Genomic DNA, 22,330 nt, shown 5'->3' with positions numbered 1-22,330 from the left:
TTTAAATGTTTTAATAGTGGTGTTACACAACGTTCTGTAAATTTCATTTACATTATAATTGCGATAACAATGTTAAAATGCCATCAGTGAGCTGCTATTGTGCTTCCAAAATTCAATTATCGGTGTATCTTCTTTTATATCAGGCTTAGCTGTTGGGTTTGCAAATTTTATCTAAAACTTACTCTGCAGGCATCCATATCGAAGCAAAAAGGGAGAGAGAATAAAGGAAATGGAAAAGACAGGTATATTGAGAATTTGTTTTGTATATAGAGACGCCATGGGCTACACAGAGCAATCTAAAGAGAGGAGACTTCTGCTCTGAGTGTTCTTTATGTCCTTCTGAGGGTCTGGAGGGACTTGGCTAACCGACAGTGACATTTTTTCCCTTCACTAATCCACACATGTATTCTTAGATTTGCAAAGGAAGAAATCAAACGGAATTATTACATTTATTTAAACACATCTGCCCTGAGCTAAACCCTTTCAGGTTTCCCCATAACTGCCAGGCAATCAGCAGGCACTGTTCCCGTGTCAGACCTCTCCCCTTCATGTGCATTTTGGGGAAGAAAACCCATTTTTCTATATTCAAAAGCCAAGATTCTCTGTGCCTCACTGTTCACTCTGCTCTGTGCCCTACTGATTATCCTCCCTTGTAGCCTGCAAGTGGAATGATGCCATTTTCACTGCAAATCCAGAATGTAGGCAAATGCCAGCTCCTGTTTGTTGGAGGTCAGGTTTTAAGTCCCTTTTACTGAGGGATTAAAGAGCTGCAGTTGAGTCTCTCTGGCAGGTGAGTTCAGTGTGCTTGGTGTGCAGCAGCTCAGGCTGAAAGCAGAAAGCTGAAGGAACAGTGGCTCTGAATTAAATCAATCTGCATTAGGCACTGCTTTTCCTCTGCAGAACTGAAGGAATTTTCTGCAGACCATCCAAATAATGTCACTTCAGTCTCAGGGTTCTGTAGAGGGTAATTACATCTTTAATTTCAAGGTGTTACCAGAACTCCATCCTGGGGTTAAAGGGGCTCAGCCAGGGCAGCCCAGGAACCACAGAACGTCAGCACAAAGCCTTCTTTTGGGATTCAGCAGCTGTTTCCTCCTGGAGCTGTAAATCCATAAAAATCCCCGTGTGCTGATTGCTGCATTGTTTGACACCAATTCAGCCCCGGGGCTGGCAATCACCGAGCTGGGCATGGAGGGGAATTGATCAAATTGTTGTTGGCCTCCAGCAATCCTGGCTGAACACCTCCATTCCTGCTGAAGATTTTTGTTACCTCTCTTGGCTTTTTCTTCCCCAAGCTCTGGTCATCTTCACGAGTTGTTTCTCCTAACTGCAGCTTGGAATTTTGGTGCTGGAATTTTGCTATTGGAATTTTGCTATTGGAATTTTGCTATTGGAATTTTGCTATTGAAATTTTGGTGTTGGAGTTCTGTCCTGTTTTCTGGGACAGCCACACAGCTCCGGTAGCTCTTCCCCTCGGAGCATCCATGTGTCAGCCAACTGCCTGCTGCTGATTTTCCCAGTATTTTGGTGACCTGTGCTGGTTTTCCTGGGCAGTTTTCAGCCCTGCTGTCCTGCCTGGAAATGTGATCAATTGTGCAGGAGGGAATGGTGTGTCCTGCTTTGTTTCATGACCTGTCCATCGTTCTTGGGCTGCTGAATGTATTCCAAGAACAGCTGGGGTCACTATTTGGTGAACATTTCCTTACATCTGTATTGTCTCAAAATTTGTGGGATTTCTTCTGCGTTTCTTGAAGAAATTGAAGATAATTATGATTTTCTTTGCTTGCAAAACCCCAAGTTTTGTGTCCTGTTTTCTTCTCTGTCAAAGTTAAGCAAAGATATTTGCCACCAAGGATCCAGGGTTTCAACTCTGCTTTCACCTTAATTTGCTTCATTTACATTTTTACAACACATTTAGTAAATGTATTGATGTGGTATAAAATTATTATCTCAGTGCCTGGGTAAAGCAGTAAAATATTACGTTTTGAATGACATTTTTCTTTCTATATCTAGGAAAACAAGGTTTTAATGTGAGTTTAACCAGAGTGTCACTGACACGTTTCTGTGGTGGTTGTTCTGCTTGCTGGTGGGATAAAATACATCCCAGTATTTAGGAAAGCACTGTGACAAATAGAAATTATTTCTCATTTGGAAGTGAGAAAATAAACATAGCTGGAACTTGGTTTTGATGTGAATGAATGTTATTTGGCCAAGCATTGCATTCAAGACTCATTAACTGAGTTACTCCTACAGTTCTGTTAATTGTAACCTCTGAGAGATAAATACAGATATTAATCACCTCTCAGATCTGGGTCTGACTGTAATGCAAAGAACCAAAAAAAGACTTCTCTCAGTACAAACAAGTTTTCTACATCAGCACAGGGAGATTTTTGGAGTATCCATCCAGCTAGCAGGGGCAAAATTCTCATTACACTGAGGACTCTCTGTGCTAAATTTTTGAAAGGCATAAGATAATATGGTTGGTTGCAACAGCAGGAGGCTGAACTTGGTGACCTGGAAGATCTCTGCAAGTCATGCATTCATAAATTTTAAGATCCAGTGGAAGGTGTCCCTGCCCATGGCAGGGGGTTGGAATGGATGGTCTTTAAGGTCCTTTCCAACCCAAACCATTCTGGGATTCTGTAATTTATATGTATATAACCATATATAAAATATGGAAAATGTAACATTACATGACAGATTCTGTGTTACCATCCTGAGGGACAGGAGAGTCACAGATGCAGAAGATGTCAGCTGAAAAATCAGCACAATGAGCTGATATTTTAACCATTTAAGAAAAAAAGTAAAAGTATAATCTCTGATGAGCAATTTCTTTAGCTGGATTGCTAAAATATTATAGGGTCCTTTCTCAGTATTTTTATTTTATTTTTCTTATTCATTACCGAATCCTTGTATCTATTTGAATTTCCCATTTATGGTTCAGGGTTTGAGAACCAGAGGGATTTTGAACCAAATGAAGAAGTGGATCAGCCAGGAAGCACTGGTGCAGATGGAGCATCTGGAGCACAGAATTCAATAAAAAGAGAGGAAGGATGAGGATGCAAAACACGCTTTTTAAAGTTTTAAACTTGACTCTGTCTGGTCCTACAGATGCTGAAAGACAAGCTGACAGCAGACATGAACTCAAGCAGGAGAGGTCTCTGGCTGGGTGTGAGGAAAAGGAAAAAGCCTTTCCCCAGGAGGGCTGTTGTGCTAAACAGGGAGCACAGGGAGGTTGTGCCTCCTCTCCATCCCCACATTTCCCAAGTCTGAGCTGGATAAATCCCTGAGCAACCTGCTGGGGCTTCAGAGCTCACCCTGCTTGGTAAGGAGCTAGGCTGGAGCACTCTGAGCTCCCTGCCAGCTTTTATCACCCTGTGATTAAGGCAGGTGCAGACATTCCCTGAAGAAAAGGTGCAGAGCTGGAGACCTCCCCATTTGTGCTGGAGATAATGGGTAATTTGAGAGCTGATGGAGACATTAAACAGCTGCTGGAAGCTCTTCCAGGGCACACTCAGCACTGTTAAAGCATGGGAGGAGCTCTCAGGAAGACACTGGCCTTCAGCAGCAGGTGAGACATCTCTGGAGGATAAAATCATCTTAAATACCTTTGGATTATAAGTATAAAAATGGTGCTTTAAGGATTTACCCGAGAGGAAAGAAACTTATTTTCAGAGCCATGAATTGTCTGTTTTGGAGCAGAGACATAAGTCCAGGTCCTTCAGGTTTTAATAATTTCCAGCTGAGGTCTGGAAATATAAAGGTCACACCCTTGTGCCAGAGTGGGAATGGGGAATTCAGGAGGAAGATTTGGTGTGAAAAATGATTGTAATGAGATGGTTGTAATGACATCCCTTGTATGGAATAATGGATTGGAAATTCAGTAGGAGAGTTGGAATTTGGATGTGGATTCCTCAGTGTTTGTTTCAGTGCTTTTGGGCCTCTTACCCTCCTCTGAAGTGAGGCAGAGGTTGCAGAAAGCTCTTAGGAATGCGTTAAGCTTTTAAAATACATTTATGGTGTTATTCCTTGTCAGGAATATTTCAGATATTTTTTCAGATCCCTCCCATGTAGATTTGGGTTACCGCTGGCACATTTTTGCTCAGAATTTCACAGGGCATTGAACACATTTAATTTTTTTTTTAAACGGTGATTATGATGTCCTGGTTTTGCAGCAGGTTAATTTCCTTTTCTTCTGTACTTTTAATAATGATGTTGGCTACTTTTGCTGCTCACCTGGATAGGATGAAGTGCCTGAGCTCACCAGGTGCTTCCTGGGAAGGCAGAGAGCTGGGAGGTCTCACAGCTTTCCAGGGCTGCAGGTGGAGGACAAGGTCCTGGTGTTGGCTGGGTGATTGATGGTGCTGAAATGTTTCATCTCTGCATTTTTCAGAGAAGGCTGCATTGTCCCACATGTGAGCAGGTTAATTTTTTATATTCATGTTAATCCTGCACTGAGACATTCCTGAATCCTCTGGGCAAAGGAAGGTTTCTGCTTAATGGAAACTCATTTGCCCAAAAGAATGATGGCAATGGCTTGGGTTCAGAAAAGTGGAGAATTGGGTAAATGACTGCAAAATAGAGGAGTGGAGAAAGCCTTAATAATATCACAGAACTAAATGGAATAGCCTCTATGTCTTCAGGGCAGTGAAGCTTCCATTGTGGTGGTTTTGTAATTAGATCTCTTCAGCTTTCCTTAATGGGGAACAGGGTGTGAGAAAATTAGAAGTTGATACAGGATATAATAAGGAACCCTCCTTGCTTATAATCTACATTTTTAATCAAAGTACAACATTCAGTTTTATTTGCAGGTTTCCATGAAACAGGAGATAGGCAGGATTGCCTGGATTTGGTTTCACAACAGACACAAATGTGTGTTAGGAAGCAAAATTGGACATTTTTAGTAATGGCTGAGTAAATATTAGCAAATGGGTGGTGTAATTGAATCAACATGGTTGCAGCTGATAAGGTGCTGCAGAGCTCTGATCAAGACTGCTGGGATGGCAAAATGAGAAGCTGAAGATTCAGAGATAAGAGCTGATGGATATAATGTTATCCTAATTGAGAAGAGGGGAGCACCTAAAGCCCTGAGAAATGAAATTGATGACCTGTAAAACAAGCTGAGATTAAAAACAAAATCAATCAGGTCGATGGAGGTTCCTGCAGGAATGTGAAGGGCCAGAGAGGGCTGGGCATGTGTTGGATAAACTGAAGTTTTCCTCATGTTTTCCTTAAAGATGGTCAGGATGATGTGTGACAGCAGTGCTGATGTCACTTAAAATCTGTGGGATAAAATCGAGTCTTGCATTTATTCCATGGAGCTGAGGGTGTCTTTTCCTCTCCCTCACCAATTCCCTCTTCCAGTGCTGCCTTTTGGGAGCTGTGCTCAAATTCTGTGTCCCAGAGCTGCCATCCCTCTGCTCCTGACATTAACCTGAGCATGCAGTGAATTGGTACAGGCAGCTCCCTGGGCTGGGGGAGAAATTCTGCTTTGGCAGAGGATGAAAACCAGGGAATGGAGGTTTGGTAGCAAAGGCTCAGCTCAGGGGAGCAGGATGGAGCAGAGTACATTTGTTCTTTACTGAATTTCGCTGTCCCAGCCTTCAGGAGGTTCCAGAGCTTCTGTCTTACTAAATCAGTGCTGCTGGATGTTTGTCACTCCAGGGATTCATGGCTAAGGTGCTTGGAGTTACAGAATTTTTATTATTTCCTGCATGTGCAGTGCTGTACAGTCCAACGTGCTGCCCTTGCTTATGGTTTGAGGCTTTTGGAGAAGAAGAAAGGAAAAGTTCTTTAGTGGGAGCTGCAGTTCTCTGGGAGGCATTGCTGGAGGGAAACATGTCCTGAGAGGTGAAGTTTGGAAAAAATTCCTGTTCAGCAGTCACTGCTGAGAGACTTTTCTCTTGACTTTTCTCATGCTGTTTCCAGAGTGTAAAGGGCAGAAATGTTTTTTGTTCCTCAAAAGACAAGAGGCTTTGAAGAGAAAGGGTGCAATTTAAGATAGAGCCTCTCCAAGAACTGTATTGCACTGGGAAATAACCTTTCTTCTTTACAATTTTGCCCATTTTCTTGTTGTTCTGTGGCTGACCAAGGGCTGCTGTTGGACATGAATATCAATAGGAAAACTACCAAATTCAACTCATTCTCTTGCAGCCGGGAGGTTTTTATTGTTTTTCTGTCTGCAGCCTCAGTACTTGGAGCAGGCATGTTCTGTAAGAAAGGGACAGAAGTTGTTTGGTGTCTGATGAGCTGAGCTCTGTTCATCAAGAATAAAATTGCCAAATTAATCTTATATCTGTATTTAAAGCACCCTGACACTCCAGTAACTGTATTGTCCTTCAGGGTAGAGATTGTTATGACTTTGATTTCCACTCTGGCTGTGTCATGGGCTCCTTTGGAAAAGCTGATTTCTATTTTTTGGTGTTCAGTGCTTGTAGCTGTACCCTTTCTGCTGGAATCAGATGGTGAAAATGAATCCTTGGATGAGTCCCACACTAACTGAGCCCTCAAGGACACCTTTCCCCCTCACAAAAGAATTTAAAGCATCTGTGATTAGAATTTGGAATTCTAATTTGCAAATCTATTTCTCCCAGTACTGACGTTACTTGTAAAATTGTAGTTTTTAGGGAATTGTCATCATTGGCTGAAGTGGTGAAAGGAGAAGGGAAGAAGATGAAGTTCCAGCAGTGACCAGAAACTTCACTCATGGGGGAATATCAACAGTCAGGGCTGAGGTGGTGCTCAGGTACCTCACAGAAAAAAGAAAATCTCAGGATAGTTCAACAGTGGAGGAAACTCAAAGCTGTAGAAGAGAAATCCAAACTGGGAACATCCTGACAGTGTAATTCATCTATTCCAATCAATCCATTTAACTCTCTTTCCTGTTATTTATGGTGGTGCTCCTGGAGATTTATGGTGTTTGTCTGGGATTGCAAAGCTTCATCACAGAAACCAGACACAAAAAAGAGGGAGAAAATACAGAGAAAAAAAAAAAAAAAAAAAAGGTGTTCCCCAGAGAGGTTTTTGTAAAATCTTCCTCTGTAAACACCTTTAGGTTTTGTCTTCAATCCAGGCAATTTTCTGTCTTCAGGGCTGTTATTTTGGTTTAATTTAGGTTAGTAATTAAAGGTAATACCTTGAAGATAACTCGAAAGAAAAGGATAGTCCAAAATGTGCCCAAACCACATTTTTAGGGAAAAGAATTGTAAGCACTGAATGCATTCATTGAATGAATATATTTTTCATAGATTCCTAACACACTTCAAAATTATGCTCATGATAAACAAGGAGTTTGATTAATTTTCACAGCTGTCCCTGGACTATATTTTAATATAAATACGTATGTCTCGTGCAGAATGCCTAAAAATTCTCCCAAACCATCTCCTTGCTGCAGTTTCCAAGTTACTGGGCTTTACTTACGATTTTCCTTATTGCTAAAATCAAATTAATGTGTTTTATGCCAGTGTGGTGTCTCTGCTTTGCATCCTCGTGTGGGCTGGAAGGAGCAACAGGGCAATGAAAGCTCTTTGGTAATTTACACTTCATTAAAACCCGAGTTGATAGTTTAATTCCAGGCAGCAGCACCCTGGATTAGAGGGGTGGAGGATGGAGATTCCACCTTTCAAACAGGATTTAGGGTGATTTTTTTCAGTCTGTGCTCCTGGGGATGCAGGAGGAGCTAGCCAGACCTGCAACAGCCAGTGGGAGACATTGCTTGCTCAGATTTTGTTTTTTTCTTGTGAAAAGGGATATTTTTTCCTCTTTTCAGTGTTTTCTAAAGGACTCCTGGAACACTGGGACTTTTTTGCAGGCAGATATGAATAATCCCTATAGAAAGATTTCCTGGGTTTATTTTTTAAATGTGTTTCTTTCTCCAGTTGTTATGATTTTCACTCGTTTGGAGTTTGGTAAATTTGCTAGAAGTCAAGAAGAAAAAACTAAGAGCAAAACTGCTATTTCCCAGCTCAGAGATGATGCCTCAGGTAACTTTGGTTTTTCCAAGAAAGTAAAAATATGAATATTTGGTCTCAGATGCTGCAACTTGCCTGTTTCACCTCTACTATTCAGATTTCTGGGTCTTTGACACTAAATTTTGGAGCTCAGCCTCCTCTTCAGCATCTCCTCCCATATTTAAGTGCATCCATGGGATTTACAGATGTTATTTTCGTAGAACAAAACCAGAGTTAAATGTAAAACAAGAAATTCATATAAACAAACACACTTCTTGGCATCCCCCTGAGGATATTACAAACTGTCTTTAAGCTGCTGGAAATTAAATGCTTTTTTTTTTTTATCTCCACTCTTTCCCTCTGTTCTTCAAGACCTCTTTTGCTTTCATGACTGTCCCTTTAGTAAACAAAAAATTAGCATTTCTTACCCAACCTTGTTAAAACTCATTTTAAATTTTCCAAGGAGATGCTTCTTAATTTCAAATAATGAGCTGCTTGTGCAGCAAATTTAGCTTCAGTTCTAGAAGTGAAAAATATGTTCATATTCTTACAGAAAATTAGCCTAAATCGCTGAATCTTTCTAAATATATACATACATATACATATATATATATATACACACACATATATATTAACTTTTGGTTTTTGTAATTAAATAGTAGTTTGCAATTTTAACAGTAAAATATTCTGATCTAAATGATCTGAGGCCCTGCTCCTGAAAGTGATGGTTTGGGGGTTTAAAAGGTAATTTTAGGTGTCTTTATATCAAGTGACATCAAGACTGCAAAGTCAGGTATTGAGAAATGCAAAATGAAAGTTGGTTTTAAAGAAAAAAAAATTTTAAAAATGCAGTGCTTTCCTTCAAATCCAGCATTATCTAATATATGGCATAACCAGAAATTTAGTTCCTCCCTCAGCCACTCCTGAGGCTCCAACCCCAATTGTTCATAAGTACATAAATTTATATTTATTTATATTTAAATTTAGATCTGGAAGAATTAAGACATGGAGTAAAGCATGAAAATTTACTGTTCATCACTACAGATCCACGTGGCCTTGTGCATTGCTTAAAAAATAAAAGGTGATCATGGAAAAATATAATTTATCGTGATGATGTTGGATATTAAATTCCCAAATTAACAGAATTCCAAGAGTTCCAAATATTCAATATGCTCTGACTTTTTAATTTCTCTTACAAGTATTGTGTGAAAAGGGCAGCTGGCTGGAATTTATGGGGCATATTGATGTGTGGTCTCGTTATGAGGAAGGTTGGTCTCTGTGCAGAGGGAGTTTCAGCATTACTGAGTAGAGAAAATGATGTTTTGCAGAGTGCTTGTGAGATAAAGAATGAATTTGTTTACTGTTACATGGTAATTTACAGTTAAATTGGAAACTGCTGTTATTTGATTGGAAGTTAATAAAAGAGAATATTGCACACTCAAATGATCAGAGGAAATCAGAACTGAAACAAAGGGCAAAGCTCTGTACCTCTTTCTTCTCTGAGCTCTTGAAAAGGCTTTTAAAATATTCCATGAAATTAAAAGAAAAGAAGTCTTGCTACCTTGATAATTGCTAGCTTTTACAAACAATCTAGGAACACTAACCCCCAGGGATCTGATGGGGAGAAAGATGGTAAATATGCAATTTTCTTTTTGTTTACTGCCTTTTTATTCCTTTTCTCTGGTGTTGTGTGCTTACTGTTCTATTGATTAACATACAGAGCACACTCTGTGCCTTCCCTCTGCAATGGCAGCTTGGCTGGAATATGGGAATATGGGAGTGGGAGAAGCCAGAAAGGAAAAATCACCATAAAAAAATCTCTCCCACAAAGGTAAATTAAGCACCATAAAATACTGAGGACTTAGAGGTTGATGAAACTTAATTATTAAAGGTGATTTAGAAGTTAAAGATTGCTGAGTACGGAGGTGGAGGAATTGATTATGACAGGATTTGTCACAATAAATAAATAAATAAATTTATTATTAGGACTTGTGCAAGGAGCACTCCTTGGATTCCCCATCCTGCTCATCCCACAGTAATTTATTTGCTCACTCTGCCCTTACAGATGTAAAACCACTCACCTGCTTCCCACCATGGAATTTTCCATGCCACCTGCATCTCTAATCAGGAGGGCACTAATTAGGTGTGAAAACATCTCACAGCTCCTGCTGATGGAATTCTCCAAAACAAAAGAAGGATTTAGGAGCTACAGGTCCTTTTCTGCCTGTTATATTTTGCATCTGATTTTATATATAAAATAAAATATTTATATATTTATATATTTATATGTTTATATATAATAATTATATAATTATTATAATAATGATATATATAATTTGCATATTGCTGTCTGGAAGGATCCCACATTTTTCACCTGTTACATACATTGCACCTACATTTGCTATGAAAAAAAAATCAGCCTGTACTGTTCAGTAAGAACTTTTGGTGTCAAATAATGGCTACTCATTTTTTTAGGACTGCTGAGTTTTGTTACCTTTGTTTCAGACAGCAAATTAGGATTTTTTTCCCCCAGACATCTATAAATCTCAAAGTTCAGCCTTGCCTTAGATGCTAACTCCAGTAGATAATATGTTCTTCTTAACTGTAAGACTAAATTCCACATCACTGGAAAATTGTGCTCCAGCTGCTTGTTTTACTGGGAATACTTCATAAATTTGGTGATTTATTAATTATTCCCACTAAAACAAGGATGCTGCTTGCAGTGACAGGGACATGACTGGGTGCCCTGTATGGATATTTCTATTTTCTATATTTTTAAGTCTGGAGGAGGACTTATTTTAAGTAGGAGGGTCGTTTATTGATTTTATCATTTAGGTTTACACATTAAAAGTATTAGGTGTTAATATACATTAAAAGTGTTAAGTCTGACCTAAGCTGCTCCTGATAAATTCAGAGCTCCTGATGCAGACAACAGACACTTTTTAGTCATTTAATGTCACCTCTTTCTTGCACCACTCACAGCTTCATCTCATGATTTCCAGCAGTTTGCAGAAGAATTCGGATTAAATGGGAGCATTCAAACCAGCAAACTCAGCTCATGTGGCTGCTTCAAATGGAGGTGAGATACCCCTACTTTAGATATAAAATTAATAATATTTTAAATACAAAAATTAAAAAAAAAAAGGCATAAAAGCATTGGTTTGGTTCCCCCTGCATTGCTGAGCCTGGGAGGTTTGCATCCTTGTGATTCTCCACACACAAAGCCCTGCTGCTGCTACTGGAGGTGCTCTAAGAACTGAAATAGGTTTGGGAAGCATTTCCTTTGCTCTTCAGCAGCAAACTGAGCTGGGGTTGAGTTTGGTTTGTTCCCTTTATCAATAAACATGAGGCTTGTGCTGCTCCAAGGGGGAATTACTGGGAAAATGAAACACAATTACACTTCCTGAAGCGAGGTGCAAGTTTCTATCAATGCTTTTATTTTTGCTTAAGGAAACAAAACCCACAAGCAATGAGGAAACCGTATTATAAAGGTGATAGTCTCTTCTCCCTCTGTTTCCAGCTGATATTTGAAAATTGTTGTTTTTTGCAGGTGAAACAAACTGTGATCAGCAGTGCTGCTGAGAAGGTACAGAAGAGATTAGGTGTAATCACGTAGCAGAGATGAACTTCTTTTTTTTTTTTGGATAATCCAAGTCTATGTATTTCAATACACGTTTTGATTTGGGAATTAAGAGACCTGGAGCAACGTTGTAGAAGTTAAATACAAAACAGTAGTAAATATGCAAAATACAGGTGATAAGCAGAGCAGTGAGGCAAAGGAAATAATACAAAAGTGGATTTTTAAAATGTAATTCTTTGTTATTCTTGGCTTCCCCCCAGCCCTGGGTATAATGTAGTGCCAGTCTAATCAGGACAACATGAGATGGTTGAATTTAATTACCAAAGCATCAAAAAGGAGATGACACAGGGAGGCCTGACATCTGCATTGATGTGTACTAACCAGGCTGTGTTTGAGGAAAATGAGGTTAAAAACAGTACAGTTTTGTGATATACAGTACTTCTTCAGTGAGAGGACTTCTCCCAGGTGGATAGATCCTCCTTCAGCACAGAGATTTCTGGAAGATCTCAAACAGTAACATGAAAAGTGAAATTACAGTACAGCTGCAAACACTGAGTGATCCCTTGGTTAAATACACATTGTATGCAGATATCAGGCATTTCACCAAATTCCAGATGAGTTTTTTGTCTTTTTACCCTGCCATGTTTATTCAAAAGTTGGTTATGAACCACTGAGATTGAGTTGTTTACACATTTGACTGATCTGCATCAGCACTCCTTAAAGAACAGATCAAACCTAAGAAATCTACATAGGATCAATAGAGCAGAATTATTCAAGTTCAGTGAAATATTACAAAAAAAAAAAAAGGCTTCCTTTTTAGGAAAACTCAGCTATGGTAAAAATATCTACTACAGTGCACTGCACTGTAATAAATATTCAACATAAATTAATAATTTACAAGTACCTGAGCAAGTATACAGAGCACCATAGCACAGCACAGCACCAAAGGCAGTAGCTCAGAATCCTTAAAAAATAATGCTGTTTTAAACATTAAAAATTCTAAGTATTGTCATAGAAATGAACTCCAGCTGGAGTTGAAAGATAGTGCAAACTTCTGTCTTCACTTTTTAAGAGAAAGGTGTCAGGTTTCTGCTCATTTCACATCCACAGTGCTGCTGGACCTGGATACGTGTGGTGGATGTTTGGGAGCAGGTCTGTTTGAAAGGAAGAAAATAGCAAATTGTTACTTCATCTCTCCATTTCTTTGGGTTATCATCCATTTTCTACCTGATCAAAAATGGTCATGATGATGTAAAATTCCAGGTGGTTTGCAAAAACTGTAGGAGTGAGCTGGAAATATTATTGCTTTCAGAGTATCTTACTTAGAATGGGCAGCCAGGAGTTGAACCAAAGTTTCTTCTTGCAGTCTTTTTGCTAGAAATATTAGGAGATTGTATTGATTCTACCTTTAATGTTTCTGAGCATTTAAGTGCTTCACTGGTAGAATTCTTGTAGTTTAAAACATCACTTTTATCTTCCTTAGAGCTTACTTTATTGACAGGAAACTGAAGAATTTTGGGTAAAAAAACCAGCATTGACTAAAGCCATTAACACTGGGTGAAGTGATAGAATAACTTCCTGATTATTTTTTTTTCCAAAAAAACACACTTTATATTTTTTAAGTGTGCTTTTTGAATGTTTGGGGTATTATTTTGAGATTCTCTATATAGATGTTCCACTGTGAAATGTGTGAACAAGAAATTGCTTTTATTGGTGGATGACTTTAAGAGCATTCAGTTTTTAGTCTGATTATGAGGGGGGTCTGAGGAGGAAATTTATTATTTATTGGTTAGTTTTTGTAAATATGGTATTATAAATTATCACAGGTATTACCACAAGTATTATAAATTTTCATATTCTCACTCTCAGCATGATAAGCAAAATTAGAGATGGAAATCATATTGGAAATAATTGTTACAGTAGTTCCTTAAGCCATTTTTGCCATGTTGCTGATGAAACCTGTAAATGTAGGGGTTGAGAATGTTGCCTTACAGGCTAGAAATATGTGGCAGACACAGTAATAAAGGGCAAAAGGGGATTTACTTTGCTATTTAATAGGATTTTAGGTGCACAGCTCTTCAAAGGTGGAACACACTGAGAAGCACTCCCCTGTATAATGCATATATAACTTTATGGACTTCACAAATTAGTATATTTACTTACGATTTTTCAATAAGAAACTTAACAGATGAAGAAATTGTCCCCTTATTCTAATTAACCCTCCCCAAAATGAGATTACAGCCCAAAATATGTTCCAGAGGGGGAGAGAGAGACTCCATCCAAGGCCTCTAGTTCTGAGAAAATATAGAGCTCTTGGCCTCTTGTTGTGAACGTTTGGTCTTTTTGCTTTGCAAAACTCTCAAACTAAGTTAAATCTCAGACGACAAAAATCACCAGCATGCAGGGCTAGGGTACAAAGAGTGTGTAAAGGGTGCAAGGGAAGGGAAAGAGTATAGAAATGTGTAAAAAGGGTGTATGCAAGCACAGACCTGGCAGGGCTGACGGGCAGAGCCCTGGGCTGTCCGGGCACGGCGGGGCTCTGGCGCGCTCGGCTCAGCGGGTCTGCGGGGAGAGGCTTCCGAGGGGGGCTGGGCTTGGGGGGCTCCTGGGGGAAACACAGAACATGGGAGGGTCAGAATGGACAGTGAACCTTTCACACAGCCACGGGTGAGATCGATTCAGAGAGTCATGGGATCACAGGGTGGGTTGGGTTGGGTTGGAGGGACATTAAATCCCATCCAGTGCCACCCCAGCCATGGCAGGGACACCTTCCACTGTCCCAGGTTGCTCCAAGCCCCAATGTCCAGCCTGGCCTTGGACACTGCCAGGGATCCAGGGGCACCACAGCTTCTCTGGGAGCCTGTGCCTCCCCACCCTCACTGGGAAGATTTCTTCCCAATATCTAATCTGAACCTAAATTGAAGATACTTCTTAATCAGTTATGACCAAATCAATTTAAATGAGTGAAAACCAACTTATTTTAAAATAAGTAGACTCTTAAAAACAAGACTCTTTTAAAAGAAAGTTTTAATACTATTTTTTCATGATTTTATGTGTTTTGATTCCTCACTCTAGAAACACAGGGTGCACGTCCACTGGACTCAATGCTCAATCAGTGGTAAATGAAAACAGCAAAGACTGAATGCATAACTTTGTAAAAGTAGTTCTGTAGAAAGGTGGGAAAGCTCGACATGACTTTAAAATGGAAATTCAGATGACCACAAAACCAAACTGCCCCGGTCTGGTTTGGATTGGGAGCATCTGTGGAATTTTTTTTTTTTTTTCAGGGATGCTGCTGTGCTTTCATTCTGTGGAATTAAAGGCTCCATTAATGAAGAACAGAAGTCATCTGCTGCCAGGCTGAGCCCAGGGCTGCTCTGGGTGGTCCCTGCAAACAGGGCGACTTGGCTGCTTGTGCTCTTCATTAGGGAGAGCTGGGACACATTAAGACACAAAAACTCTCCAATTTATCCCCAAACTCACTGCAGATTTTTCTACTGTCTGAGCTGCACAGCCATAAGGAATAAGGGATTTAATTCCTGATTTTTAGTTAGCCATAAGTATCATTAATAAAGTTAAAGGAAACAAGAAGAGGTTACAAGCATAATCTGATTAAAGATCCCTTGAAAGACGTGATCCAAACAAGCAATCAGAGCATGAATTGCTCATGAATAAAGTACAACTTTCCATTATTTGTTTTGAGCATCCCTTTGTTTTTTTACTTTTCATGGCAAATATTTGCTCTTTCAAGAAGGAAATGCAGGTTGATTATTCATAGGCATTTTGATAAGGAAGAAAATATGTGATCTTAAGTAAATCTCATATATAAAAATTTCAAATTTGCCACAAATTACATTTTAAAGTTGTATACAATGTCCACGCTCTTTTTAATTCTTAGCACAACAAATAGTAGTATTGATGGGTGGAGCACATCAAGCTAAAACACCTTTTGCTCTTTCACATCACATCTGTAAGGTGATTCCCTAAACTCCCTCACTGTGTTTGGCATTTCACTAACAAACCATAGAGCTTCCCCTCTGGTTGGGCAGCTGGAGAGATGAGCCTGTGTTTGTTCTGTTGGGTGGTGAAGGGAGAGCTCAGGATCCTAAATTTAAGGATAACAGCCCCAGTTGCCACAAAGAAATTTCTCTACACTGCAGTTCTAAACTCACTCAGAGTAAAAAGGAAATACTTTGGTAAAAGGGCAGAATGGGAGAGGAGAAAACACTTCATTTCTCTGGCTACTCACAGAGTAAATATTAAATAGAAGCAAATCAGTGTTTACCTGGGAGAACCTCAGCGAAGGGTGAGCTGGCAGGGGTCTCTCAGGCCCAGCTTGGTGGCCTGGCAGCTGGGGAAGGGGTGGCAGCACTCGCTGGGGAGTTTTCAGTGGTGGCACCTGGTGTGTCTTCACAGGGTTGCTGATGTCGATGATCTGATAGGGCAGTGGCCGCCTGGGGCCATCTCTCTGTGAAAGTCATCCAGCCAAAATTATCAATTTCACAATTGTTGAAATCCCAGAATCCCAGAACGGTTTTGTTGGAAGGAATCTTAAGGACCACCTTGTTCCAAGCCCTGCCCTGGGCAGGGATACCTCCCACTAAACCAGCTTGCTCCAAGCCATATCCAACTCAGCCTATTGATACTTTAAAATCCATGTTGGTCCCTTGCTTTTCTCTCTTAGAGAAAAAAAACTATTTCTTTTCTGCACTGGAATTTCTACTTGTCTTAAACATGGAAGCCATGAATGTATTTTGAAGCTTACATCTTCTCCCGTTTTACTTACAGTTAGTTCTACACGATACTAAGTGCAAATAATAATTATATTATCATAAATCACTGAATTGAGATCCAAAATATTGGACATGTTGGGGTCTCCCCACACTTTTTAACAAAACTATTTATGGACTCACTTTTTGTATGGCTGTATTTTGTGGCTTCATGATGAGGTTTTTGCTGTTAGATGTGGTATGAACATGATTTGGCTCAGATGAACTGGAAGGTCTTGCTGGACTCACAGACCTGCAATAAAAGCATTAAATTGTTGAACACAACATTCTGCTTTAAAACATTTTCTTAAACAGGAGCCTCTTTTTAGAATGAGATTTTGCAAGGTACTTTCTGCCTGGTTATAGTAAACAAGGAATGTAAAAATTGTCTAGCGCTCCTGCAAGAATAAAAATAAATATTGATTTTTTAGAAACCAGTAGTCTGTTAAATTAGCTTCTGCAATCTGTGGAAATGCAGCTTTGTAACACCCAGGAGACTATTCTAATGAATCTAACATTTAAACAGTAATGACCTCAAATAGGAAAGTTTCAGCTCACTCAGCTGAGTTTAGATAAAAGGCCACGCAATGTAATGAAACTGTTTCAGGCAAATGAAAACAAAGGCAATACTTCCATCACTGTTTAATCTTTCATCCCAAAAGGAGAGAGGGATATATTCAAACCAATATCCACATTATTTACTGCCTATCACTGAAATCAAACTAACCCAGGGAAAACATTGCTGTTAATATTTGGTGAATATTTTTGGCAATTTCTAACACATTCACAGTGATGGGAATTGCTGTGTTTACTGCTTCCTTTCCCTAATATCTGCTGGAATACAATCAGGGGAAATGATCATACCTTAATTTCTCTATTGTTGTCTTCTTGCTTGTAAACAACCACCTCATGAAAGTCTTCCTTTTCAGGTACATGATTGATCCAGCAAAGACAAGGCACAGGATGGTTATCAACACTCCAACGGTCAAACTCTTATTGTCTGCAACAAAACACATGCAGTTAACTTCTTCCAAGAGCCTGTTCAGTGCCTGACCATGGTTTCTTTGCTGTCTTTAAAAAAAAAAAAGATATTTCAGCAGTGAAATCGTGATGAGAAGCTTTGTCATGGAAATAACCACGATGATGTAAATTCAGTACTGCAGCTCACTGCAGCATCTGGCATGTAGAGAAGAGAATCAATTTTGGTTTAGTATAGTATTGCTCATATGAAAACGGACATTATTTCCCCATCAAGGTTTAGTTTATATATGTACTTGTGAGGAGACTGCTTGTCCTGTCATGTACCCAGACATGAATCAGAAACATCTCTGTGAGGTCACTAAAATTCCAACACTCTGGGGAAAAATTGGCACGGAATAATCAAATCCTGTAAAATTAACAATGCGTAGGAACAATTCTCTCTGAGGTTGGCCAAATCTCATTGCTTACAAGATGCCACTTTGCATTTCTACCATTCAGGTGGAGCCTGAATTCCCACTGACCTGCCTGTCTGATGGGCCCACTGTCCACGCTGCCCCCAAAGCCTGGCTTGTCACAGAATGGGGGAGCCCAGTCAGCCTCACAGTGACAATTCTTCTTGTTGTTGCAGACCTGCAAAACAAGACCAATGGCTTAACAGAAAAAAACATCCCAGAGCAGTCCAGCCTTAGAAGGGTTTCTAGTCAGACAGGAATAAAACTTTGAGAAGAAAGGAGATCTGTTGATAGCTGCCTGTTGCACACTGAGGTGGCAAAGAGCAGCTCACCTCGGAGTAACTGGGATCCTAAAAACCATTATTTCTTTGGCAGATAATCATTGGAGTTGCCCCAGCTGACAAGGTCAATAATATGAGGATAATCAGACACCTCTTAAGTCTTATTCTCTCTTTGCTTGCAGCAGCAGCATTATCTGTTCTCCTGCCTTCACAGGAGCAAGAGTCTCGTGTAAAGGTTTTTCAGCCCCCTGAGCACTCCTCTCCATCAAGGGCTTGTGTGGGGCAGAGCAAGGGTTTTTCCATGGATCTAAGATGAACCATTTGCTGGAGAAACCTGTGAAACTGGGATGAGAGCTGAGCAAACCCTCAGGGAGCTTTGATACCACACTTGCAGTGCCTGCAGAGATGCAGTGCTCAGTGCTGTGGGGGTTTAATGTGAGTTAGGAACAGCTTGCAGGGCCTGATCTATCCAATGCCCCCTGAGGGATCAGAGAGCTCTGGAGGACTGGAGCTCATCACTGACACAGCCCTGCTCCTGCTGCTCAGAGGGGAAGGAGCCAGGAGATGCAGGGCTTTGCCCTCAGGGGGTCCCACAGTCCAAATGCTCATTATTTCCTTTTGCTACTCCTCAAGCAGTTGCTCTGCAGTGAATACAGAGGTTAAATTCTGGGCTGGAGCGACAGAATCCATGGAGTCACAGAATTGCTCAGGTTGGAAAAGACCTCTAAGGCCATCGAGTCCAACCATCCTCAGCACTGCCAAGGCCACCACTGCCCCATGTCCCCAAGTGCCACATCTACAGGTCCTTTACATCCCTCCAGGGATGGGGACTCCACCACTGCCCTGGGCAGCTCTTTTCATGAAGAAATTTCTCATGATGTCCACCCTGCCCCTCCCCTGGCCCAGCCTGAGGCTGTTCCCTCTCCTCCTGTCCCTGTTCCCTGGAGCACAGCCTGACCCCCCGGCTGTCCCCTCCTGCCAGCAGCTGTGCAGAGCCACAAGGTCCCCCTGAGCCTCCTTTGCTCCAGGCTGAGCTCCTTTCCCAGCTCCCTCAGCCTCTCCTGGTGCTCCAGACCTTCCCAGCATCATTCCCTTCCCTGGCCACATTCTAACCCCTCAGTGTTTTCTCCTGAGAGTCCCCAGACTAAACACAGAGATGGCACAGTCATAGGTGCTCAAATCAACTTGGAAATAAAGATTTTGGACTTAGGGCTCGTTATCAACAAGGTTCTTAATTCTGTGCTAACCCCAACCATCACTGATCTACCATCATCATAACACATCACATGTTAATAAATGAGTTTTCAGTAAGACACAAATCAGTTCACAGGAGTTTGGGTTATTGTGAACATGAAATATTCTGGCCAGGTCAGCTGGCAGGTTTTCAGAAACGCTGTGCTGCCTGTGCCTGCAGAGCACTAAAATATTCACAGAGCTCAGACTGGCTGCAGTCATGTAAAATTAAAGAAAAAAAAATTGACTTTTCAAAGACAGCAACATAATTAAAAATATGCTTTGTTAAGCATTATTTTTAAAATTAAAGCACTGCAGGAATTCCCATTTACAATTCCATGAGGTCAATTTTGCCACCAAGGAGTCACCAGAGGTTCTCCTTTGCACAGACATAAAAATGCCACTCCAAGCCTCTGCTCATTCCAGCTCAGTGACAAGAGGCAGCACCATCAACACTGCTCAGTTTTGCAAATTCAGGGTGATAAAGTAAGTTAAAACAAATTAAAATCCTTCCTCAGGAGAGGAGAGTGAATTTCTGTGGCTCTTCCAATGTGGCTGCCACAGCTTTTCACACAAACAAACAGCTCATCAGCAAATCAAGGTTAATAAGGCATGGCTTGACATAATTAACATTATCATAATGTAAACTGGGTTTCAAAACACTGATATTATTAAATGAAATCATCACATTTTCATCCTGCACCACTTTCATGCCACAAAACTCATCAATATGGTTTTACTTTATTTTAATGGTTTTGGAAATGCTGTTTCATTTGCCTCTCAATCCAAAGGCTTCAAATGCTCAATTCAAAAATTTTAACTTCTTTGTATCTATGGAGAAATTGTACTTTTTGATTGTTAATGGGAACTCTTCATGATGGAGGGTTAGACTTCAAATTGCTTTGAGGATTACAAGATTCCTTTGTGTCACAGGCCGTCAATTAAGAACAAGATAATTACTGCCTGATCAACATTTCTTTGTCAAACAAAAATAATTTCATATAAGGGACGGTGCAAATGGAAATACATAATAAATATATATTGCAGTGACTCTGACTGACGGATTACAGGCAATTATAGATCCCAAAGCCATCACATAAAGTGATTTCTTGTCCAATTATTGATTGATTGTAAAAGAATGTTTTCCTAGGATGCTTACCCCACGGCCATGGCACTTGGTGGCACATTTATGGACACCAAAAACACTCGTGTTCTGGCATCTGCGGTTCAGGCAAATCTGCAAAAGAAGGGAAAAGGAGTTTTAACAGAGTTTAACAGAAGTTTTAACCTGCTGGGCTTCCCAGGGCATCATAACCTTTCTTTTAGCAGTTAAATATTTCCCAACACACAAATATATATAATTATATCAACATAAAGGACACCAGAATTAAGTGTCTTCATCTTCTTTTTCTCCCCAGCCCTTTCTAAACCTTGGAAATCCAAATCTGTGGCAGTTGAACTCTTCTCCCCTGGCAGCCCTGGGTTCCACACAGAGCTCATAGTGCTTGATATGCTGAGCTTGGGAAGTAAAACCTCCCAGTTCCACTCAGGTGGAACTAGTGGGGAGAGCCTGGGGTTTTGGGAGGTTTTCAAGCCAATTTAAAAATCACTAATTTGCATTTTTTTTCAGGGTTCTTTCAGGTACTTGCTCTGTCTGCATCGTGTCTTCCTAGCAGCAGATGATTCCTCTAGGAAAGCTTTAGATCCTCACAGTGTAAATGATGAGAGTTCTGTTTATGTCAACAGTGAAATATTTTTCATTCCTGTACAGAATCTGGACCCAGCAGAGGTGAATATTTCAGTGAGGTTATTGATATATAGGTGCTCATCATTGTTTTCCAGGAAAACCAAGAGTTTTCTAAGTTTTTTCCAAGTGAAACTATTTTTTTTTTGGTGTCAAATAGAAACCAACCATATTTAATGTTTAATATTTATAGGAAATGGAAGTAAACAAATAGCATATGCACAGGAATAAAATTCAAATTTTTTTGGTTTGTTTTCCAGTCACTGCACATCAACTTTACTCTGCCAATGGAGCTGAAAATTGAGGTTAAGCAAGATTAGTGCTCTGCAATAATAACATCAAACAACCACACAGCTGATGAGGATGTCAGTAATGAGAAGTTACCCCACTCAAAACTGAAAAAAAGAAGAAATTAGGACTGGAATAACTGCTCCTGTGCTATGTTGACAACAAAAAAGGTCAAAAAGCCCCACACTGCACATTTTTGCTCGTGTTTAACTGCAGTGCAGTTCAGTAGTACCAAAAGTCAGTCACAATAATTAGCATGAAGCTGGGAACAGTGTTGAAGGAGGCGACAGGGATGCTTAATCAGGGCACTTATCCCCTGGGGAGAAGGAAAAATGGAAAGGAAATTAGAGTGAATTGGCATCAACATGCAGGCACGGAGAGAATATGGTCTGATTACAGCAGCATTCACAATTCAAATATTCACAGTGCAGCAGCTCCCAGAATTCTGATCACATGAAAATGGCTGCGTTTCAAATTGTGCATCTCCAGTTGAGCAAACCCAAGGATATTTAAATTCATATTCTTAATCCATAATACAAATGCACTAATGTCCTCAAAGTAAAACATACAATTTCAGAAGTATTAGCCTGTGTATTCTATAGTGGGGATGTGTATGATTAGATAGATTAGAAAGATTAAATACTCATTAGTAAAGCATAATGGGGTGCTTTCTCAGCACTGAGTTGCCTTTGAAAAGACATTTTCTAACAGATTGACTTAGCAATGTTGTGAGGGTTGTTTTCCTGTGGCAGAGCTGTGGTTTCACTGGGGATGGATTTCAAACCTGTTCCCACTGCACTGTAATAATCCAACCTCATTCCAAAGCATTCAGAAACTCAGAGGCTTTCTTGAATTTACCGCAAATTATCAAAGCACTTGTTTCTCCTCCTTTTTGTAAGCAATCCACTGAGGGTATGGAAACCTCCTTAATTTCAATAGTTCTTGGGCTGCTTTCCCTTCCTCCTCCCTCTGTGAACTCATAGCAGCCTCCCATCTTTCTCAGTTCCTTTCCTCACAAAAGAAAAATTTAGAATGAGACAGCCACGTGAAATG

At 40.2% G+C, this 22,330-nt stretch overlaps 1 protein-coding gene and 1 long non-coding RNA gene across 2 annotated transcripts in view; one reads left to right on the top strand and one right to left on the bottom strand.

Moving 5' to 3' along the window:
* Positions 1–3,286: 3,286 nt before the first annotated feature.
* Positions 3,287–15,371, top strand: LOC146435044 (uncharacterized). The gene is made up of 4 exons (XR_014853120.1): positions 3,287–3,571; positions 10,932–11,028; positions 11,500–11,535; positions 14,817–15,371. It is a non-coding gene; the product is annotated as an uncharacterized LOC146435044 (long non-coding RNA).
* The window catches only part of ADAM12 (ADAM metallopeptidase domain 12), a 164,996-nt gene continuing 154,019 nt past the window's right edge, over positions 11,354–22,330 (bottom strand). The window contains exons 17-23 of the mRNA XM_085064614.1: positions 20,405–20,482; positions 17,801–17,909; positions 17,163–17,298; positions 16,443–16,551; positions 15,815–15,997; positions 14,019–14,134; positions 11,354–12,683 (exon numbers count right to left, since the gene is read on the bottom strand). Coding sequence (XP_084920740.1) covers positions 12,623–12,683; positions 14,019–14,134; positions 15,815–15,997; positions 16,443–16,551; positions 17,163–17,298; positions 17,801–17,909; positions 20,405–20,482 — 792 coding nt within the window. The 3' untranslated portion in view covers positions 11,354–12,622. The remainder of the gene's footprint in view (positions 12,684–14,018; positions 14,135–15,814; positions 15,998–16,442; positions 16,552–17,162; positions 17,299–17,800; positions 17,910–20,404; positions 20,483–22,330) is intronic.

Source organism: Lichenostomus cassidix, chromosome 6 (assembly GCF_008360975.1).
Source record: "Lichenostomus cassidix isolate B80296 chromosome 6, HeHo_3.0, whole genome shotgun sequence".
Taxonomy (NCBI): Eukaryota; Metazoa; Chordata; class Aves; order Passeriformes; family Meliphagidae; genus Lichenostomus; species Lichenostomus cassidix.
Note: the sequence above shows the minus strand (reverse complement) of the source record. Positions and strands in the feature narration are given on the sequence as shown.